The sequence below is a fragment of the Suricata suricatta genome, chromosome 6 (genome assembly GCF_006229205.1).
Source record: "Suricata suricatta isolate VVHF042 chromosome 6, meerkat_22Aug2017_6uvM2_HiC, whole genome shotgun sequence".
NCBI classification, from domain to species: domain Eukaryota; kingdom Metazoa; phylum Chordata; class Mammalia; order Carnivora; family Herpestidae; genus Suricata; species Suricata suricatta.
Window position 1 is genome coordinate 110563840 of NC_043705.1, and position 21994 is coordinate 110585833.

The 21994-nt window shown below is 41.6% G+C and overlaps 1 protein-coding gene across 1 annotated transcript in view; it reads right to left on the bottom strand.

Annotated features, from left to right (window-relative positions):
• ITGA2 (integrin subunit alpha 2) overlaps positions 1–17004 on the bottom strand; it is a 109139-nt gene extending 92135 nt beyond the window's left edge. Inside the window, exon 1 of the mRNA XM_029940910.1 lies at positions 16876–17004. Within this exon, the coding sequence (XP_029796770.1) occupies positions 16876–16930 (55 nt within the window). The 5' untranslated portion in view covers positions 16931–17004. The remainder of the gene's footprint in view (positions 1–16875) is intronic.
• Positions 17005–21994: the final 4990 nt, after the last annotated feature.

A 21994-nucleotide genomic window follows, 5' to 3' on the forward strand; every position in this document is an offset into this window, starting at 1 on the left:
TGTGAAATTAGGTGATTAACTAGTTGTTACTTAACCTTCTAATTTCTGTATAAGTCTAATTACATGAAACAGAAGTTGGTGTTTTGATTTTTTACTTTGCTTTTCTGTTTTGAGTGTCATTGCAACTACTGTATTGTAAAGGATGGAAAATAATTGCATATGTTAAAAAATATGAAACTTTATAAAGTAAAAAAAAAATTAAAAAAAATTCACTTATCATGACTTAGTGCTTCCTGACAACTCAATGGATTCTCTTTTTTTTTGTAAAGATGAGGGAGGGTGAGTTGCCAGCTGGCGGACTCACTGTCTCCTGGTGGCCAAGAGGACTGGGAATACCCACTCCTCTATTCGTTTTCTATTTTCTCATTTTATTCCTAAATTCCTTCTGTGTGAAAGGAGACATCCTCCTTCTCCCTCTCTCACAGAATAGCATTTTTGCACATTTAGCAAGTCAATGCCTGCTGAATAACTTGCTCAGTAACAAGATATGCCTGAGGCAATGTATGGAAACAACAGGCATAACTGAAATGAATATTTCCTCTATGAAATCTGTGTTCACAAGCCATTTCTCTATAAACTCTGCTTCTGGCCTTCCTCTCAATTCATGCCTCCATACACCCTTCTTCTAACTCCCTTGATACCCTCCATTTGTATTTCTTACTGCGGTGGGCTGCCTTGGAAAGTCACTCCACCGGGCTCGTGCTGTGAGTTCCGAGTTCCCCCTGGAGAACGGTAGCATGTCCCTCCCCACCTGTCTGATCTCCCCTCCTGCCCTCGTCCTTCAGCTCCCTTAGCTGCACTCTGGCTCTTCCTTAAACTCACTCTGACTTCTAGCCTTTTGCATAATTCCCTCCACGTGGAATATTCTTTTCCCAGAAACTGTCACACTCCCTCTCACTGCCTTTGTGTCTGCATCAAACATCAATCTATCAGAGCTGTCTCTCCTCACTCACTGTGGTAGTCAGGTGACTCCCAGTGATATACCTCTCCTGTCATTCATGCCTCCGTGTCATCCTCTCCCCTGGGACTTCAAACTAATAGAAGTGAAAATTCAAAACAGAACCGAATGCCCTAGGATAGATCACTTCTGTGATTACATTACATAAGACTGTAACTTCTGCCTTGCTAACAGATGCACTCCTCTACCTTTGATGAAGCAAAGAGGCCCACAGGGCAAGGAACTCAGGGCAGCCTCCCGTCAAAGCCAGTGAGGAACCGAGGCCCTCAAGTGCAACAGCCCAAGAGAAAATGAATCCTGCCAGCAATCAAAGTGGGCAGAAGTGGATCCTCCTCAGGTGAGCACTCAGATGCCCCAGCCCTGGTCCACACTTGAATGCAGCTTTATGAGAAGCCCTGAAGCAGAGGACCCAGTGAAGCCAGGCCCAAGTACCTGACCCACAGAAACTGTAAGATTAAATGTACATTATTTGAAGTCATCGCCTGTGTGGTCATGTGTTATATAGTAATAGATCACTAATACAGAGCTCCGTGTGAAAGAATGCATGCCCATTCCCCACCCAGCATTTTCTACCTTCTTTACTCTGCTGTATTTTTAATAATGCATCACTACCTCACATGTTGGAAATCTATCTTTTTTATTTGTCTGCCTCCCTCCTGGGAATCTGTACAGGGAGATCTAAGTTTTGTTGGAATTGAAGCGTCTACAATTTAGAGCAGAGTGACTCTTCAAGGAAAAAAAATGACAAAATTATTAAACGGAACTCAGGTGTTATATACTTAATAAAATGAGAACACAATCCTAGCAAATCACATATTTTTAAAAGCTGAAAAATCTCAAAAAGCAATACACATTTTTACTGATTGTCTGACATACTTCTGTAATAGCCTTTTCCTATAGTTTTTGGCTCTATATTTTTCAATCACGTCTTCAGCAATTTTATAAAATCATATTGTCTAAACAGTATTCAATATTTTTGGCATGGTAAGTTGAATTTTATTTTTTATGCTTATTTTACTATTATTATTATTATTAACAACGTATTTATTTTGAGAAACAGAGAGCATGAGCAAGGACTGGCAGAGAAAGAGGAGAGAGAAAATTCCAAGCAGGCTCTGTGCTGTCAGCATGGAGCCTGACGTGGGGCTCAAACCTATGAACTGTTGAGATTATGGCCTAAACTGAAACCGAGAGTTGGACGCTTAACTCACTGAGCCACCCAGGTGCTCCAGTAAGTTGAATTAGAAAAAAATTTTACTATATATAGTTTAGAAAAGTTCCCTTCATTTCCATATCTCCTATTTATAATGTCATATAAATGTTAAGCACCACCTTCCAGTATCAAACAGGGGCTATGATATTTCAAGTTCCCTGGAGAGTTCTTCACAGGGACTAATCCAGAAACTCTTTGAATTAGTGACATTTCTCAACCAGTTCTTTAGCTGATATCTTTGTTGAAACGTGTTACATTAGGGTACAAAAGAGACAGTGACCTCAACTTTTGTGCATCAGGCTGCGTGAACACATGGGAAGGGTGTGCATTGTGAGGGTCCTTGAAGCTTCAGCTTCAGTTGCTGTGTGGTAAATCTGTCCTTGTCCCTAAGAGTAGGGAATCTGTCTTGTTCGCTGTGCCATTCCTCAGCGTGCACAAGAGTGCCCAGCACATGGTATGGCTCAGTAATAATCAGCTGAATTGACAAACCCCTCTTTGTTTCACCTTTCTACCTAATGATAACATACATATAACAAGAGAGCAATAAAGACCAGTTGACTTCTAGACTCGTTCAAAGCAAGATGCTTAAATGCAGGCTACTGAGAAGATATGCAGAGAGATGGACTACAAGGTAGGTAGGTTAGTAAATACATATACATATAGGTACATACATGTAGACAAATATACAGACACATTTCATTTCTTACTAGAATTTTAGAGAATATTCAACTTTGGTTTTTACCTAAGAGAACTCTAAAAAGAAGATGGATTATTTTGGGGGGTGATAGGGTAGCAGAAGAATGATAGTGCTAGAAGTACATGGATTTTTCTTTTTTAACTGAAAAATCCACATACTGGGCAAGACCAACAGTATAACATAGTGCCTAAGCGCTTAGGTTTGAATAGCTCGGTGACCTTGGGCACAGTCCATATACGAAATAAGCCACCACTTCTTCAGCTGTGAAGCAGATATAATACACAAATCTACTTCATCGTGCCAGAGAGTACATATAAAACACTCCACCCAGGGGCTCCTGGGTGGCTCAGTGGGTTAAGCGCCGGACTTCAGCTCAGGTCATGATCTCACAGTTTGTGGGGTCAAGCTCCGCATCGGGCTCTGTCAGCTGTGCTGACAGCTCAGAGCCTGGAGCCTGCTTCGGTTTCTGTGTCTCCCTCTCTCTCTGCCCCTCCCCTACTCACACACACTCTCTCTCTCTCTCAAAAGTAAATAAACATTAAAAAAATTTTTTTAAACTCCCCACCCAGTGCCTAGCAAATGATGAGCCTTTAGTAAAGACAGCTGTTTTTGCTTGCTTTGTTTTCTATTAATATCATTATATGTTACTGAAGATAGCATACTTTTTGAAAAATTTAAAAAAGGCATACCAGTTTGTGATCCCGCCTTCACTTCTACCAGGAAAAAATATCCTAAATGAGTTTCCATTTAAATTTCTGAGAACTGCTGCAGAATGGGTGGGAGGGCATCACATTGCTGCATTTTGCTGAGGCATCCTCAGAGCACACCACACAAGCCAAGAAAATATTATCAGTTGGTGGATCCTCCAGGAAGCCACACAAGCAGGAAGTGGGGTTACTCAGATCCTGACTTTAAACTTTGAAAACAGACTTCAAACTCTAACGTGTAGCTAATGCTTACTTAGAACATGCATGACAATCAAAAATGGCCATAGGTCACATTAGATCATTTGAACACTGAACACACACAAACAAAGGAACTCATTTTCAATAGCATTTTCTTCAGACTAAAAGGACAAAAAATGCAACAATAATGTAGAAAGCCGTCTCCTGCCCCTAAAAAAAAACCCAAAGCAAGTAATTATAGAAATTATAGGCCCTCTAGAAATGACCACATATTTTATACAGATTTAAGCTCTATTATAACTATAGTTCTTCAGAAAAAAAAAAGATAGTGCAAAATCCAAAAGATAAAGTGACCCTTACAGCTACTTTTGGATTATAGTAGCATGACATTTTCCTGCTTTCATTAAGAAAGAAAAATGTTATTTTTCTTTAAAAGACTTTTTCAGCATAGGGGTGCCTGGGTGGCTCAGTTGACTAAGTGTCCGACTTCAGCTCAGGTCATGATTTCAAGGTACGCTGGGTTCTGTGCTGACAGCTCAGAGCCAGACGCCTGCTTGGAATTCTGTGTCTCCCTCTCTCTCTGCCCCTCCCCCACTCCGGCTCGGTCTATCTCACTCACAAATAAATAAAACATTGAAACAAATTTGAAAGACTTTGTTTTCAATGTTAAGCACTATTCAGTAAGGATCTAGGTACTACCCTTTTCCTACACAGGTGATGTTAGAAATGGAAAAGCAGAGCTTCTGAGGGGCTGCCTTGAGTCCTCCAAGTCCCCCAGGTCCAACACTGCTGCCATAAAATAGGTACCACAGAAAGGTCCCTTAAACGGGTCTCTTCAATAAATGAGTGATGATCAAAATAGATGAATACCAAGTGTATGGAGTTTTTAAAAAATAGCTTTATATAGTTTTTCCAGTTTGCAAAATACTTTTCCGTTCATAATCTTATTTGATCCTCCCATTGACCCAGAAAGGTAGGGAATAGTTTGCTTGTGATATGTGAAGTCACTCAGAACAATGGCATTTGCTTTACTCTTCAGGGCTGGAGTTCTTTCTGTGATGCCATGACAGTAAATGTGCCTAATCCTGCCACACTTTGTTGTATTGCACTTTATTGAACTTCACGGATGTTGTATTTTTTTTTTAACAAACTGAAGAACATTGGCAACCCTGCATCAAACAAGTCTATTGGCTGCATTTTTCCAACAGCATTTGCTCACTTCATGTCTCTGTGACATATTTTGGTAATTCTTGCAATATTCAAAACTTTTCCATTATCATTATTATATTTGTTATGGTGATCTGTGACCAGTCATTATGACTTGCTGAAAGCTCAAATGATGATTAGCACTTTTTAGCAATAAAGTATTTTTAAATTAAGGTATGTATTTTTTTGGACATAATGCTCCCATATATTTAATAGACTACAGTTTAGGGTAAACAAAACTTTTCCACACACTGGGAATTACTTAACTCACTTTATTGCCATATTTGCTTTATTGTGGGTGGTCTAGACCTGAAGCCCCATTATCTCTGAGGTATACCTGTTCATGTTTGTTTCGTGTAGTGACTCTCAATTGGGAGAATTTTGTCCCTTGGGGACATTTTGTAATTTTTGGACATATTTTTGGTTGTTATGCTTGGGGGGTGATGGCTATTCTTGGCTAGTGGGTGAAGGCCAGTGATGCCACTCAGCATCCTACAGTACACAGGACAGCCCCCCCCAACCTCCCCTCCCCCATCCTGGAAGAACTATCCAGCCCCAGTGTCAATAATGCCCATGTTGAGCGGCTCAGATGTAAACGATGAGCTGTCTTGTAAGCACCATTAGGTTGATTAAGTTGTGGTGGTTTTAAAATCTGTCTGGGAATTACAGAATTAAAATTTGTCTTCTCACCAAGAGAATAGGTCTCCTTCCTCAGAATCTTGGTGAGACTGTGATTGCTTTGATGAACAGAGGCAGTTGCATGATTTCTGAGTCTGGGTTAGAAAAGACCCTGCAGTTTCTGCCAGTATGTTGGGAGGGATACATGCCTTTGGATCCCTGAGTCATCCTACAAAAAAGTCAGACTATCAGAGAGTACCAAAATAGCAAGGCCACTTGATGGGGCCACAAGAAGAGACAGAGCTACCTACCATCCGGCAGTAACCACATGAAAACCTTCAAGCCAGAACTGCCCAGCCAACTATTCCCAAAGTCCTACTCAAGAAACTATGAGAGATGACAAATGACAGTCGTTGTTTTAAGCCATTACGTTTTAGAGCGATAGGCTGCCTGGCAATAGTTAGCCAGAACAATCGCCAAATACAGTCACTCGAAGTCAAGTGCTCTAGCAAACAGAATGTCTTCTCTCTTCCCCTAAAGGGTTCTGACCCAGGGGAGAATAGAAATCTTAACCAGAAAGCTGCCACTTCTCAAGTGAAATGAATTATAATCAGTCTACGGGAAATAGGTGACCAAGTTGGGAGGTATTGTCAAAGAGATTTTCAGAGGAAGTTCTGAAGAGCCATTTGAAATGATGGACAGCACACTGTAGGCTGGAGTCCTAGGCATTATTCATTTCAAAAACTGGTTATTATAAAACTGAGGCATTTATTAGATGATCTTTTGATGTTCTTCTAGGCCTAAATTCTAGAATATTCTAATCTACACATATTTTTCAAAAGATAGGCATATTTAAATAGTAGCTTCAAAAGTACTCCCTGATGAATATAAAGAATGAGAGTTAAAATAAATAGGAAACATCACTTTACATCCACCAAACTGACAAAAAGTTAAGAAAAAACACTACAAAAAGTAAATTAAAATTCTAATGTTGGTGAAATTTGTAAATTCACACATTATAGATACCTACAGCATTCAATATGCAACAAAAACTAAAAAGTACACATAACCTTTGACCCAGTAATGCCTCCTCTGGAAACTATCCAAAAGGAAAAAGGAAAGAAAAAGCTTCTTGTACCATTATATTTATAGCCATACTATTTACAGTAGGGGAAAAAGTCCACAGGAAACAACCTAAATATCTAACAATGAAACAATAGTTAGCCACGATATGGTCGGATGCATTAATGCAAAGTTGTAAATATGAAGCCCATATAGAAAAGTATATGTAAAAGATACCAAGTGACCAAAAAAACCCCAAATTGTTTATTTTCATATAAATGGTTGGTGTATCTATAAGAAATTACTTTCACACTTATAAATATCAAAAGAAAATATAAATATATTTCTGTTCAGATGAATATTTCAGTATAGTCACTTTTCTGGAAGAATATTAAAACATCCTGCTTTAACTATTCAAGCTTAGTATTTTAATGGACATACATTCCTCAGAGTTATCTGAATTCTAGTTTTATGGGGGTTTTTAAATATTTTTTTTTTACCAAATTTTTTTGGGACACTTACTATATCCCAGGTCCTAGGAATATAATGATGAAAAGGATTGAAGGTGATTTTAAAGAATGTATTCAGTGGGAGAGAGTCAGGCTGAAGCTAAATTATGGTGCCGCCTTCTGAGAAAGAATCGGGGAATGAGAAAGCACTTGGGGGAAAAAAGACATCTGCACTGTCCTAACACTTTTATTCAACTTGTTACTTGTCAGTACAGCTAGCCTGGCTGGACATTTCAAGACAAAGAAGAGACATTTTAGGAGCAAACTCTGTAAAAGAAGTGAAGGAAAAAAAAATCAACAGAAGAAATATTTTAGCAAATTCAGATAAACCTTTTTTGCACACTCTAATTGGAAAGAACTAGGAAGTTTTCAGCTTGGCCTTCCTTCAGAAAGTGTGCCTTTAACTCATGTTACAGTGGCCGTCCTACGGGTCTCATGCAGTCATCACTCATTCAACAACATTCAACTTGGCACATGTGACAAAGACATGGCCTCTGTCTTAAGGTTTGCAGTCTTTAGGGGTTATAGTTGCATAAGCAGACTTCTGAAATAGAAGGCAACAATTGCTAGGGAAGTGAGGACGGTCCCCAAATTGGACTGGGGGTAGGAAGGTTTCCGGAGGTACATGAGCCTCAATGACATTAACACATAAATGATGCACAAAATAGGGGTTGGGGCATATAGAGGATTTCAGAAAGAGAAAAACACATACAAAGGTAAGAGACCATGGGGCTGTACTCTTAAAAAGTGTTAAGGACATATCTCACTTCGACCATAACGAAAAAGTAGTAATAAAATGAAACCCCAATAAAGGGGTTTCTTCCTTTTTAAAAATGTTGTTATTTATTTTTGAGAGAGGGAGACAGAGTGAGCAGGGGAGGGACAGAGAGAGAGGGAGACAGAGGATCTGAAGCAGGCTCTGGGCTGACAGTGGAATGCTCCATGTCCGTCTCAAACTCACGAACCATAAAATCACAACCTGAGCCAGAGTCAGACACTTAACTGACTGAATCATCCAGATGCCCCTAAAGGGGTTTCTTAATTACTATGTGCTATGGTCTGAATGTTTGGGTGCCCCACCCCTCCCCCCACCAACCAACTTCCTGTGTTGAAATCCTAAGTCCCCAAGATTACGGTATTAGGGAGTGCGGCCTTTGAGAGGTGCAGAGGCTTGACCCTCATGAATGGGATTGGTGCCTTATAAAAGAGGCTCCAGAGACTCCATCCCCTTCCATCAGCCAAGATCCAGGAAGAGACCTTTCACCAGAACATGACCATGCTGGTACCTTGATCTCGAACTTCCAGCCTCTGTAACAGTGAGCAAAACATTTCTGTTTGTAAGCCACCCGGTCTGTGGTATTTTGTTATAGCAGCCCAAATGGACTAAAACACTATGACATTTACATAAATTATTTCATCATCTTTCAATTTTTCATTAAAGCTTTTTTAAATTCAGGCTGTTTCTTACATTTTTATACTAAAAAAGAAAAGAAAGATCACATAAAAGTATCTTAATTTCCAAGGCTAAATTATTCTTCCCCCACCCCTCCAATGATAATAACTACATAGAAAAACTAAGTCAATTGCTCTAAAATATCTATTTATACAGTAGCACTTGGAATATGGCTTAGGAAGGGTTATAAAATCCAAAAGATTCGGTGTCCATATTCTAACAAGCATCCATGAAGCTATTTGGTTCAAGGACCCGCAGGTGACTAGTAAACAATTTGGAATAGAGTTATCTGACTGAGCTGACCAGAAGCCAGCTTGCATTCAGTCTGCATTTCCACACGGTATCCATGGGAATGAGATCAGGCGTGCACAAAGACAAACAAAGGCCACCTTCAAATGAATGAGAGAGAATGAGAACTGCCAGTGTTCAAGGCATCCATGAGTGCAAGAGCTTTGCTCATGCTTTTCAAAACACAATGAAATAATCTCTTACACTGACAATACAGTGTCCATCACTCCTTTATTTCCATGGCTCTGTTTAAACATTAACCTCATTTTTCATACAGAAAGCCTTTCAATGATCAGGAGTTATGTATGGCGTCTGTAGTAAAAACTGTCTCTAGTCACTTTAAACGATGAAAAGGAAGAATTGCAGTTACCCTTTCAGAACACAGAATAATAATGCAGGAATCTCCACTCACAAAATCGCACAGTTGCTATGAGCTGTTTGGACAACAGAACAGACAACTCTTTCAAAGGCAGAACAATATATTTGAAAATTATGAACAGCCCCAATATCCTATGGACCTGAAAACATTAGCAAAATATGCAGTTCAAGTTTATACTGGTTAGTAAATGTAATTTACATGTACAAGAGTCAGCAGGCTTAGACTGGAAAAAATACTTGAATACGAGCTCTTTGGATTAATCACAACTTCAACAAAATTAAGAACTGACATTAATTTCTTTTCTAATTTATATAATTAAATGGAAATGTTTTAAAACACTTTGAAACCACCATTGAGTTACACAGAATAAAAGGCTTCAATATTTTACTAACAAACTTTCAAAGCCAACTCTAACTCTCTGTGTTCTATGGGGCTATGATTTCTGAAAAGATGACTTTGAGGATCTTTATTATACTGGGTAGAAATAAAGAACGAAAAGCTTAACTGGAGAAACATATCTGTAGCTCTAAAAATACCTCTTTGTTTTTTTAGGAAATCTGACTACAGCATGGATATTAATTCTGTGACCAGAATTGGAATATTGTCATATATTATGGACCCTAAAACTCACGCTGTATATTAATTACATCTACATTAGTGTGGTAAGTATGTTCTGAAACAGAAATATACACAAGGGCTCCTTCATCAATCGAGGCAGCCACACTGGAGGGTGGAAGGCTCCTATTCCCACAGCTTGGCTGTCTCTCCCTGCACCCTCAGAGCCATCTACTTCAGCTTGGTCTCATCAGACCATATCCTCTCCTTGTCATATCCCAGAATGCGCTCCACCTTCCCTATATGGTCATCCGTGGCTTCCAAGCTGTGGACAGAGCTGTTGCTATTGCGGCTGATCCCCTCCCCGCTTCTCTCCGATGACCCCCTTGCCATGGACATCAGTGCTCCTTCTCTCCCCCAGTCTCTCCTTAGGGACTCCTACCACATACAGATGCCTCAGTGTAATTCTCAAAAATCACAAGTGGATCATGCAATACCATAAACAATAGTAGTAAAAAAAAAAAAAAAAACAGAAAAATACCTCATTATAATAATTGTTATGCAAGTCTCTCTTGTTTGTTTATTTATGCCAAGTCTCTCCCCTCCTGTCCCTCAGCCACTCCCTCTTCTCTTTCATTTACTGTCTAGCTTCCTGACACTGTCTGCATTTCTTCAGGGTCCACTTACTCCTCTGCCTACTCCACTCTGGCTTCCACTTTTTCACTCCATGGAGACTGCCCTCGTCAAGGCTGTCTGACATGCTTGACTCCTGTGAAGATGATCCTACTGATCAACTCTTCCCTCTCAAAATATTTGTGTGGTGCCCCACCGACTGTAGTCTTCTTTTTACTTACTGCTCCCACTTTCTCTCTCTCTCCCTGGCATCTCCTCCTCACCTGACCCTCTTGGGTAGTCCGTTGGGATGTGGGCAAAGCCGTCTTCTGGTCTCTGCCTGACTCATCAATGCAATGTCAATGACTCTCTAGATGCCCCTGACTCCTAAGTCTCTATCTCCTGTTGTCCTCTCTCCTGTTTCTAACACTGTTTTATCTATAACTATCTATCTACTAGATGTGTGCTCCTGGATGTATCCAACAACCCGTCACAGTGAACTGATTATCTTTGTTGTCTAAGTTGCTTTCTTTCCTCATCTCCCTGTGTCAGTCGGTAGCACCTCACTGAGTTGTCCACATCCCAAACTCAAGGCCTCCATCGTATCTTCCCCCTCACTTGCTGCCACTGTACAAATCAACCACAAATCATGTCCATTCTCCCATGCTACCTTTCAAACGCATCCCTTGTGATCTTTCCCTACTGCTACTGGGTTTTAGCACCATCGTCCCCCAATAAAACTAAGACCAGAACTATTTCTTTCCTAAAAAAGGTAGTGCCTTCAGTCTGGCCTCCATTCAATTTACCATCCACCCTGGCACCAGAGTAATCTACCCAAGAAGCCATGTGATCATGTCACTCCCCTGCTTAAGGCCCTTCAAAACCTTCCCATTGTCCTCAAAAATCCATGCTCCTGACTGCCATTTACAAGGTCATTTGTGGCCAGATACTTGTTAACCTCTCAGCTTTCACCCTCTGTGAATACAGTGTGTTCTGGACATAATGACTTTCTCCTTTCCTATTCAAGCATCTAAAACATCTGACCCAGGAACTTGGAGACTTGGGTCCTGTTCCTGGTTATGTTACTCTCCATCTTATATTATTATCAATAATGGCCATTTTAAAAGGGGAGAACTGGACTCTGACCTCTACAGTCCTTCACAGTGGATCCAAATAGTAAAGATTCTTTGCTGTCCCCTTGAAGACTTGCCAGGACGGTTGCTACTTATATGCATCATAGTGACATTTCCTCATCTTTTGAACTCCACGTTAAGTTCTGTACCACTCATTTAGCAATGAATTATATGTGACCAAATGGTATCTATTACATTATAGAAACTTACAGTACATATGTATGTTATAAGCATAGACTAAAAAATAACATAACAAAAACAACATAACCACGTTTTAAATTACATAGACTTTTTTTTCAGGCACAAAGAGGTAAATGGCTCTAAATATCTAATTTAGAAACCTGAAGACAATATCAAGGACCTGCTTTCTATCTTTCCGTGGGGCCAGTGTATTGGCTTTATCCTCAAGCTAGCTGACATCATGGTTGTAGGATGGTTTTAGCTGTTCCAACCTTCATGTGACCTGGCAATACATTTCTTAACAAGTGTCTTCCTTAAGAATGAAAAATTCTTTCCCAAAAGTCTCCAAGCAGATTTCCCTCCACCTGTCATTTCAATTACATGCCCACGTCTAAATCAGACACTGGAGAGAGGTATGAGATGACCAGGAATGACTCAGGGCAGTCACCCCTCAAGGTCCCCACCTTCTAGTTGCAGAGGAGGCAACCCAGTAATTGGACTTGTCAGAAAGGAGGATGGAAGGGTCTGAAGTTGGTCAGGGGATGAGACAATGTCCTTCTCTCATGGTTGGACTTGTTTCCAAATAGACTGTAAACTCTTTGGACCATGTTTCAAGTTTCCTATAGCTGGGCCTAGCATGTTGCTTTACATAAAAGTTACTGCATAAAAAATATGTTCAAATGCTACTTTCTTGGAATTCACTGAGGCCAGATCAAGAAAGCACCTACAGGTCATCTGAAAGGGCATGATAGGAATCACTTTTATATACAGGCTCTATTGTTTTCTCAGGATTTGTGGGATTAAGCCTCTCTTTAGAGAGACATTATTCAATGTGTTCTTCTAGGTAAATCATTAGTCACCATAACAAATGAAAAAAAAAACCCACAAAAACCATCCTACCTTTGATTTGCCAGTTAGAATGACAGCCTTCTGTGGTTCTTTCTCTTATGCTGTGCTGAATCTTTCAGTCACTCCCCAAGCTAAGCAAGGCTTTTGACTCTAGTGGTAACATTCATATGACATCATGATGATATTTTTGGTCCCAAATATTTTTCCAATTTTTCCTGAACTTCTTTATTTTTGACATATTGACTTGAATTTGTGTCTTTATTTTGCTGAATGTCTAAAATTCCATAATTAGAAGCTCATCTCTTTACATTAACAGGCGTCTCTCTTTTAACAGGCCCAAGGCTGTTAACACATTAAGACAGGAACAGACATCACCTACTTTAGAGAGAATTCGTTCAAGCTGATGCATTCACTGACTCCTGGTGTTGCAATGTACCTATCTTGTGGTCATCTCACAACAACGTGATATAGGCAATACTAGAATTTTAATTTCTTAGGAAAGAGGAGGTGCAATGCTAATATTTAAGCAATTGCTTCCAAATCTGGCTGTATATCATAAATGTATGAATAACTGTCTTTAAATCCTGATCCTAAGCCCCAAAGCATTAATTTAAATCAAAAAGTGGTTCATGAGCTAGAACTTCTGAAAGCAAAGCTTAGTAGAGGTGCAGGTATAGCTGGAGAGCCATGGGGCGCGGTGGGGGGGGGTCACTTTATCAAAGGATGGTCTGAGGCTGTGGAGGTGCTGAGGATAAAGGGAAAGAGGTAGCGTAGGATTGGTTTCAGAAGTGAGAGGTTACCTCAGACTTCTCTTTTAGTTATAAAATAAAAACTTCCCTACTGTATAATTTTGCTTGGCATTGTCTCTTCTAACATAGGACAATGGTGACTCGCAAAGGGTAAGAAGAGAAGGACAAAAGCATGAAGGCCGTGAAGGCAAAGGGAATAGTCCTTGTGTCCATGCAGGAGAAGTGTAGCCGAGAAAAGCCTGAATAGGCAGGCCAGGCTGCAGCCAGATGACGAAGGACTTTTTAGTCCAGGCCAAGAAATCTGGACTTCACCTTATGCGAGATGGAGAGCCACCAAAAGTTTGAAGCAAGGGGTTGATTGGATACAGATAAGTATTTTAGAAAGATAACACTAGGGACAATTAAAAGAATGGACCAGAAGGATGAGAGCAAAAAAACAGAAGGAACACTTTATAGTTGTTCAGTTGTTCAAAGAAAGCAAGGATGGTAGTGACAGTTACAGGAGGTGGGGAGGTAGGACAGAACTTGGAGATGCGCTGTGAGGCTGAAGCGTGGAAAAGATCCCAAGGTTTAGTGTTTGCACGATTATGTTGCCATTACACAGTAGTAGAGAATTCTGGAGGACAGTGTTGACTTTGGTTGAGGACATATTGAGGACATGCTTACTGGACGTCTAGGTGGAGATACTTGGTAGCAAATGGAAATCCTGATCCGGACCCAGGAGAAGAGTCTGGCTGGAGATCCTGACTTGAGTGGGGAACTGGCCCAAAAAGAACTGGTAGAATGAAGATGAGGAACCAGGATGGAACTCTAAACACCAAGCACTGGGCTAAACAGATGAGCCCATGAAAGAGAGTGAGGAAGAACTGCCTGGAAAATAGGAGAAAAATAGGGAGACTAGAAGACAGAGGTGGAAGGTGTCTTGGGAGGACAGAGCTACCATATTACATAGGAAAGGAAGGATTTACTTGTTCTGAGAGAAATTAGAATATTTACAGCTTGAAGGGAATTAGAGAAAGGATTTGAAGGTGCTCATTAAAGAGGCAGTGACGCCAGGGCAGGGCGCCAGACACCGGGAGAAAAGATGAGGATTATCCGTGGCTTGGCAGCACGCGGGGATGTAAGTGCCATGGTGCACTTTAAAACTACATTTTCCTTTCCTCTGTGGACCTATTATTTAGATTGTGAATTATCTGGGCCCCTTATGGTTTTTCTTTTCCATCCCTCACCTGCTGGCTACCATTTCAATGACTGCAATCACTTAAACCAAGGGTGATCAATGCAAGGTGATAAATATGAAACTGAACCTTAAACACTGCTTTTTATTAAATACTCACGAGAAGGTTTACAGAAAGTGTATTTATTTGACTCTAAGTGTTAAAACGAGATTTGAGGATTTTAAGTTTCTACAGGGGTTGGCACCTATGCCGGAGAGGATGTGAGATGTATAAACACACACGTATGCTTGTTACATTTTCACGTTTGATATGTATTTATATTACACAATTGTACATATATAATTTATAAGTAACTATATGTATGTCTGTAGTAATGATGACTACTCAAGTATTTTACATACTTAGAGTAATGCCGTAAAAAACTCCAGCTATCACTGATCTAGGCACTCAATTATTTGTGTTAATCTTGGATATTCATGGTTATCAACAAATGATGTTGCTTCCCTAGGAATCTGAACCAATATCACAAACGACAAAGCTTCATTATAAGTATCTTGAATCAAGAGAAAATATGCAAGTATGCAAATAACTGAAACAAGAAGAAGGAATAAATATAAAAAAATATTTGTACAGATGTCAATTTAAATCAGCTCTGTTTGCTAGCACTGATTTGTCCTTATTAACTAACTCCAGGTTAAAAATTTCTATACCTGACTTCATGCCTTGGAGCAATACATTCCACTAAAGGATTTCTCACTGCTCTTTAAAAAAACAAGCCTTAACACTTCAAACATAAGGAAATGATGTTATGTTCCCATAGCTTTTGTTAATAATGGGTAATTAAAGAAAGATGAAAAGCTTGGATTTAAATGTCTATTAGTTCTTGGGAAGGTTGTGGTGTTCCAGGGACTGATTTCAATGTGACCCCAACTTTATCCAAAACCCCTAAATTAGGGTTGATGGCCCCTCTAACCAGCACAGAAATATCTGTGAGGCACCAGACACAGAGTTAGACAGAAAACCTAATGATACCTAGTCCGTGCTGGGGGCAGGGATGATGGTGCTATATCTCTGTTATCTCTGACTAGGAGTAAATGCTACAGGGTTATCTGGATTAGGTTTCTTCCAGAATAGCGAATAGCGTGCCTACAGGCCTAAATGGAAGATAAGAAATATATATATGTATACACACACACACACACACACACACACACACACACACACAAATATTTGTATTCTTTGTAAAAATACTTTTTTTATGTTTATTTTTTTGAGAGGGAAAGACACACAGAGTGTGAGTAGGGGAGAGGCAGAAAGAGAAAGACACAGAATCCGAAGCAAGCTCCAGGCTCCAAGCTGTCAGCACAGAGCCTGACGTGGGGCTCAAGCCCAAGAACCCCGTGAGACCTTGACCTGAGCTGAAGTAGGACGCTCAACTGACTGAGCCACCCAGCGGCTCCTAAAAACACTTGTTTTGTTCAAACTACAAAATTTAAATGCGACCTCCCCCACCCCTCCTCCCAGTAAACTAAAGTTCTGATACTAAGCACACACTAGGCTCTGGAAAAGATTTGGAGAAGGTGCATGTGAAGGATGGTGGTCACATAACTTAGTGCAAGAGGAATCAGGTGATGGGTGGGTCCCACTATCACAGCCCTGCAGCTGGAACGATGGTTTGTTAATTCTCTTGTTGGCAGCGACTAAGATCAAGAAAGTAAAAAGAACTTTTCTTGGCCTAAGTTTACATTAAGTTGAAGAGAAACGTCACAACAATTGGAGGAAGGCATAAGGGAAGGAAGAATTCCCATTCTGCCAAGTATTTAAGAGGCGCTTGGTTTCTCTATGTCCCCTACAGGAAGAAACATCAGTACTGAGGGCTCTAGAAATGGGAGCATAATTTACACGCTTGGGCTGAAAAGCAAGTATTTGGGGCTCCCAGCCTCCCGCAAAGCCAGCGGTGGGGTGGTGCGGGTGCTGGGAGGCACCTGCCATCTAAGCCGCGCTGCAGGACTCAACATCTGCAGGACAGCCCTTAGTCTCCACTTCCTCTGCCTGTCTGTGCGCCCGGGTCTAAAACCAAAGCGCACAGTGAGCGGACTTCGAAGGGTGCTTCACAGACAGGGTGAGTCAGGCCTTATGGGGACACCAGGCGGGGGAGAGAGGGAATGGGGAGTCTTTATCCAGCTCCGGATGGCTGGGAGCCTGGGTCCCCGTGGAATCCAGCAGAGAGGCGCGCTGCCTGTCCCGCTCACCCCGCAAACTCCTCCCTCCTGCACCCAGGCCCCGCGCAGGTCCCGCCAGCCGCGGATGGAGAGCGAACTCCTCGCTTACCTTGACTGAGCACTAACACCAGCAAGGGCGCGCCCCCTGTCCATCCCGGCCGCATCCTGAGCCTGCTCGGGGACGGTCGCTGCTCTCAGTTGGCAGAGGGACTCCAGCACCCGGGCTCCGCAGGAGCCTTCCCGAGAGCTTTTCTCCCCCGCTGGGGTGAGGACTGGGAAAAGTTGCCTGGCGGCTCCTGGGGCGCCAAGGCCCGCCCCGCCCCGCCCCTCGGCCAGGCTAACACCGGATCTGCCCTGGCTCCGCCCCGCCAAGCCCAAGGCCCTGCAGCCCCGCGGGGCACCTGCGCCGCGCCACACCCTGGGAAACCGCACCTCAACCGCCCTGCGCGGTCCGGCGGGCACACCGACCGGCGGGAGCCGGCCTGAAACTACCCTGCCCCCTGATGGCCTGCCGCCCGCCCGCAAAGACCCCCGCTCTCCCGGGAAACTTTGCTCCTTCGGCAGCCCTTCGTGGCTCCAGGCTCCTGTCGGAGGTGGAGGGCTAGGGGGAGCCGCGAGCCCGAAGCCACGCTTTTAGGGGTGGCGTGGTGCGTGGCATTCTATGCTTTTCTCAAGTGGGTGGAGAAACGGACAAAAATAAGTGCAGAATGACCAGGTTAGACTCTAACTCGACAGGAAAGAAGATCTGCTCACAAGTTATGATTATCCGAGGTATATTTAAGCAAGACCTGTCGCAAGAGCAGTGTGTGTGTGTGTGTGTGTGTGTGTGTGTGTGTGTGAGTGTGTGAGATAAATCCTCATTCATTCCTCTCCTCCAAGGTAATAAGCAGCTGATTTGACTACTGAGTTTAAGCGATTTACTTCAAGACACAGAGACAAGTGAGAACCCAAATATGAAATCCTGGCTTTTCCTCTTTGTATTACACTGTGACCATTTCCTTCCATTACTTTAGTCTCAGATCTGGAAAAAGGACATTCTATAACCCTATCGGAGATTTTTACTTGCCAATTTAAGAAATAGGATATTCACTTTTCTTCAAATCTGGTTTTTCCTTCAAAAGTTCACTCCCAAATCCCCAGCACATTACTGAAGCCAGAATTCTTCCAGGGACTCCTTTTGCAACATAGTCAAAAGTTTTAATAAAGTACAATTAAAGAATTATTAGACTAATCATTCTTATTATCGCCATTCCAAATCTCTGTGGAGCAGGTAGAATGAGCACTATGGGATGCGTGGGATATTGCCTCCCAGAAGTAAAGTGGGAGACGCCTGGGCGGCCCAGTGCCGTGAAGCATCCAACTCTCCGTTTTGGCTCAGGTCATGATCTCACGGCTGGACGTTCCAGCCCCACCACTGGGCTCTGTGCGGAGGGGTGGAGCCTGCTTGGGATTCTCTCTCTCTCCCTCTCTCTGTCTCTGCTCCTCCCCCACTCATGCTGTCTCTCTCTTTCTCAAAATAAATAAGCATTAAAAAAAAAAAAGTAAAGTGGTTCAGGGTGGAAGGACTTAATTGGTAAAAATCAAATACTCCCCTTTCTAGCTGAGACTAAAGTCTTAATTTTTAAAGTACTAAACTGGTATTCATCACCTTCTGCTGCTTATCATCATGACTATAAACTCAGTACCTTTGAATTCAAAATGTATAGCCCCTGGTTGTTTCCTGTTTTCCTGTCATTTACTAATTCTACTTACTAATCCTGACAAACACTTGAAGGCATCTTTTTTTCTGACCTGTCAGTGGCACTCACCTGCTTAGTAAGACTCCAGATACCACCTGAGAGCGCTTAGGTGGCCGCTCACTAACCCTGACACCCAGCCTTGACTCTCCTCACAGGCTTCTGGCAGGAAGTCAGCCCGGTTTCAGGGAGATGAATATCTGTCTGTTTCCTTCTGACTCACTGAAATGTGAGTAAGTGCTTGGAACAGACCCTTGTTTGGGAGGCAGTATAGTCCCTTCATGTGAGACAGGAATCCGTGCTTTGTCTCTGGGTGCTCAAGAGGAAAATGCACCCTTCTTTGCTTTTGTGCTCAGAGCTGGACAAGTTAACATTATGCTGGCATGAGGTACAGATGAATCAGGAGCTATAGTTTTCCAGAGCAGGCAAAAAATTCAAAGTTCAAGAAACAGAGTCAACCCCAGCCCCACATGAAGTTTAAAGGTATAAAGTGTTCTGGAGACAAAGCGGTCTGAGAACTCATGCCTTAATCTTAGGAACTGTTCTAAGTGCAACAGCGCTGGACACCACATTCTGAGGAAATAAAATGGAGGCAGGGCTTTTTAAACTCTTTGGTCTCGAGGAGCCCTTTACACTTAAAATTACTGAGACTCTCTCAGATGAATGGATAAAACATGATGGAGACCAACATTAATATAACTGGTAATATGTTTCATATTTCATAAAGTCCTTGATTGGCTGTCAGAGCTGAGAGCTGCCCTTGCAGTGTGGGGGCCCCAGGCCCAGTCTGGAGTCTCCAGATCCATGGTGCCCCTGACCCTGCTCCTGACCTGGGAAGGTAGTCTCTGCTGACAGGCTACTTAGTGTGCTCCTTCAGGTATTCCCCGCTCTCCTTGGAGGGGGCCACTGAGAGAGCCAACATCACCATAGTGATGCCTGAACTCCAGGACTTGTGGATGTGAAAGTTAAACTGTGGGGGGCTGGGAGATGGGGTATCTTCAGACTGGTCTGCTCACACACACAGTGGGTAAACTAGTCCATGGCTGAGGGGCCTACCTCCTCAGGCTTCTGAAGGACAGTCTGGCTCTTGTCGCCAGGCCTCAGCAGGTCCTGGTCATACACCATGTAGACGGCGCCCTCAGCAACCAAACTTGGGTACCATGGTCGCTCAGCTCTGCACACAAGGACAAGATAATGGCGTATTACTCACCCATAAAAAAGAAGGAAATCCTGCCATTTGCAATGACATGGATGAATCTGGAGGACATTATGTTAAGTGAAATAAGCCAGACAGAAAAAGACAAATATTATATGATCTCATTTGCATGTGGAATCTAGTACAGAGACTAGAATGGTGGTTACCAGGGACTGGAGGTGAGGAAAATGGGGGCATGTTGGTCAAAGGGTACAAAACTTTCAGTTATAAGAAGAATAAGTCTTGGGTGTTTAGTGTACAACAAAGTGACTATAGTTAATAATATTATATTGTATACTTGATACTTGTTAAGAGACCAAGTCTTAAGGGTTCTCACAACAAAACAAATAAAAATGGTAACTGTGTGAGTGATGGATATGTTAATCACCTTGATGGTGATAATCACATCTCTATGTATATCAAAGCCTAATGATGTACATCTTCTATATATGCAGGTTATAATTGTCAGTATTGAGGATACCAAAGAACTTTCGTGTATGTGGATTATTTCCCCCCTTATTTACCATATAAGAAATTGAAATAGATGCATTTTCCAATATTTATGTATTAATTCAACAATAAGGCTCTTATGTGTTGACATAAATAACATATTTTATAAAAAATAACCACATTTTCCCAAATAAAGAAAATCATAGGAAGAAGAACATTGTTTTACATTTTTGCCAATATTTTCAGTATTTGTCTTAAAAAATAAACACTTGGATTCTCATATCTGCTCCTGCACCCAATTTATTGTGAAATGTAAAACTTTCAGTGAAATTATATGAATTGATCTGGTACCACACACATGTAACTGAAAAAACAGGACATAATTGTGGGCATTCTTCTGATACTGCACTCAAACTCAACAAGTCGTAGTTTCTTAAAGACTAGTTCCAATTTGGAATCTAAAACCACATCGATAAACTTTTTTCTACCCTAGTGTTGATTTGCAAGCTCAAAGTACCTGGGGTTAAAACTTGAAACTGGCCACCATACAAGGAGGGGAAGGAGAGAGAAAAGACAAAGCAGACCACTTCAGATTGGGCAGTGGCAATTTAAAAAGCAAGAGAACTATATACATATGGCTTGTCTAGAGTGGCCACAGGATGAGTAAATCTCCATACTTGCTGCCAGAACCTTAAGTTTATGTGGAGACCTTAACAAGCAGGGTTCAGTCATCTATAGTTCGGATGCTCTTGAGAACACCTTACTCTCTCAAAGCTGTGTCCCTGAAGTGGCTTCTAGTGTGGAAACAGTAGGCAGAACATACGTCTCACAGACAGGGGAGAAGATAAGGGCCCTTACCCTCCAGTTACCCAGGTCCAGCTTGCAGGTCAATCAGCAGTCACATCCTCTCAATAACCTCCTCCAACACGTAGCACATTAATATTCATTCATTGGTCTGTTGAGCACTTTGAATAGATCTTTTACTCAGGCAAGGTTTTGTCCCATCATGCATTGGTCATTTGGAAGATATTGGTTCACTGAGTTATGCAGATTTTCCAATAATTGACACGTTTCATTACACAATATCAAAAAAATAGTGTTGTCACCTATCTCATTAGAAAAGTCTTTATATATTGGGAAGCTGTCAAGCTCACGCCAACAGATACACATTTTCCAAAATTCTAATTTCCTTTGAAAGCTTGAATTTTATCATTTGTCATGCATATTATCAGTTCTGTGTTAAATGAAAGGCCCACTTTATTCATTTTTGAGAAATGTCTATCAAATACCCAACTCTCAATAATAATAGTCAATTTGTCTATCAATATTCTTTCAAGTAAAACTGGTGTTCCATGAAAAACATGGCTAGGGGTCACCTGTTTCAGTCAGTTGAGCGCCCAACTCTTGATTTCAGCTCAGGTCATGATCTCATGAACCAAGGGCTCTGTCAGGCTCTGTGCTGACAGCATGGAGCCTGCTTGGGATTCTCTCTCTCTCTCTCTCTCTCTGTCCCTCCTCTCTCTCTCCCTCTGTCAAAATAAATAAATAAACATTCAAAAAGAACATGCCTAGTTACAGATCCTTGAGATAACTACCCAATTATCATGTACAGCATAGGTACTTTATGTGTCTGCCCACATTTACTCAGGCAAAATATTTAAAAGACATATACTTAAGGGTTGAGATTTCATAAAGGTAGTTAATTTTTTACTGTTTTGTCAAGGACATTCTTTTTTCAATGTTTATTTTTGAGAGAGAGAGAAAGAGAGAGAGAGAGAGAGAAGGAGCATGAGTAGGGACGGGCAGAGAGAGAGGGAGACACAGAATCCAAAGCAGGCTCCAGGTTC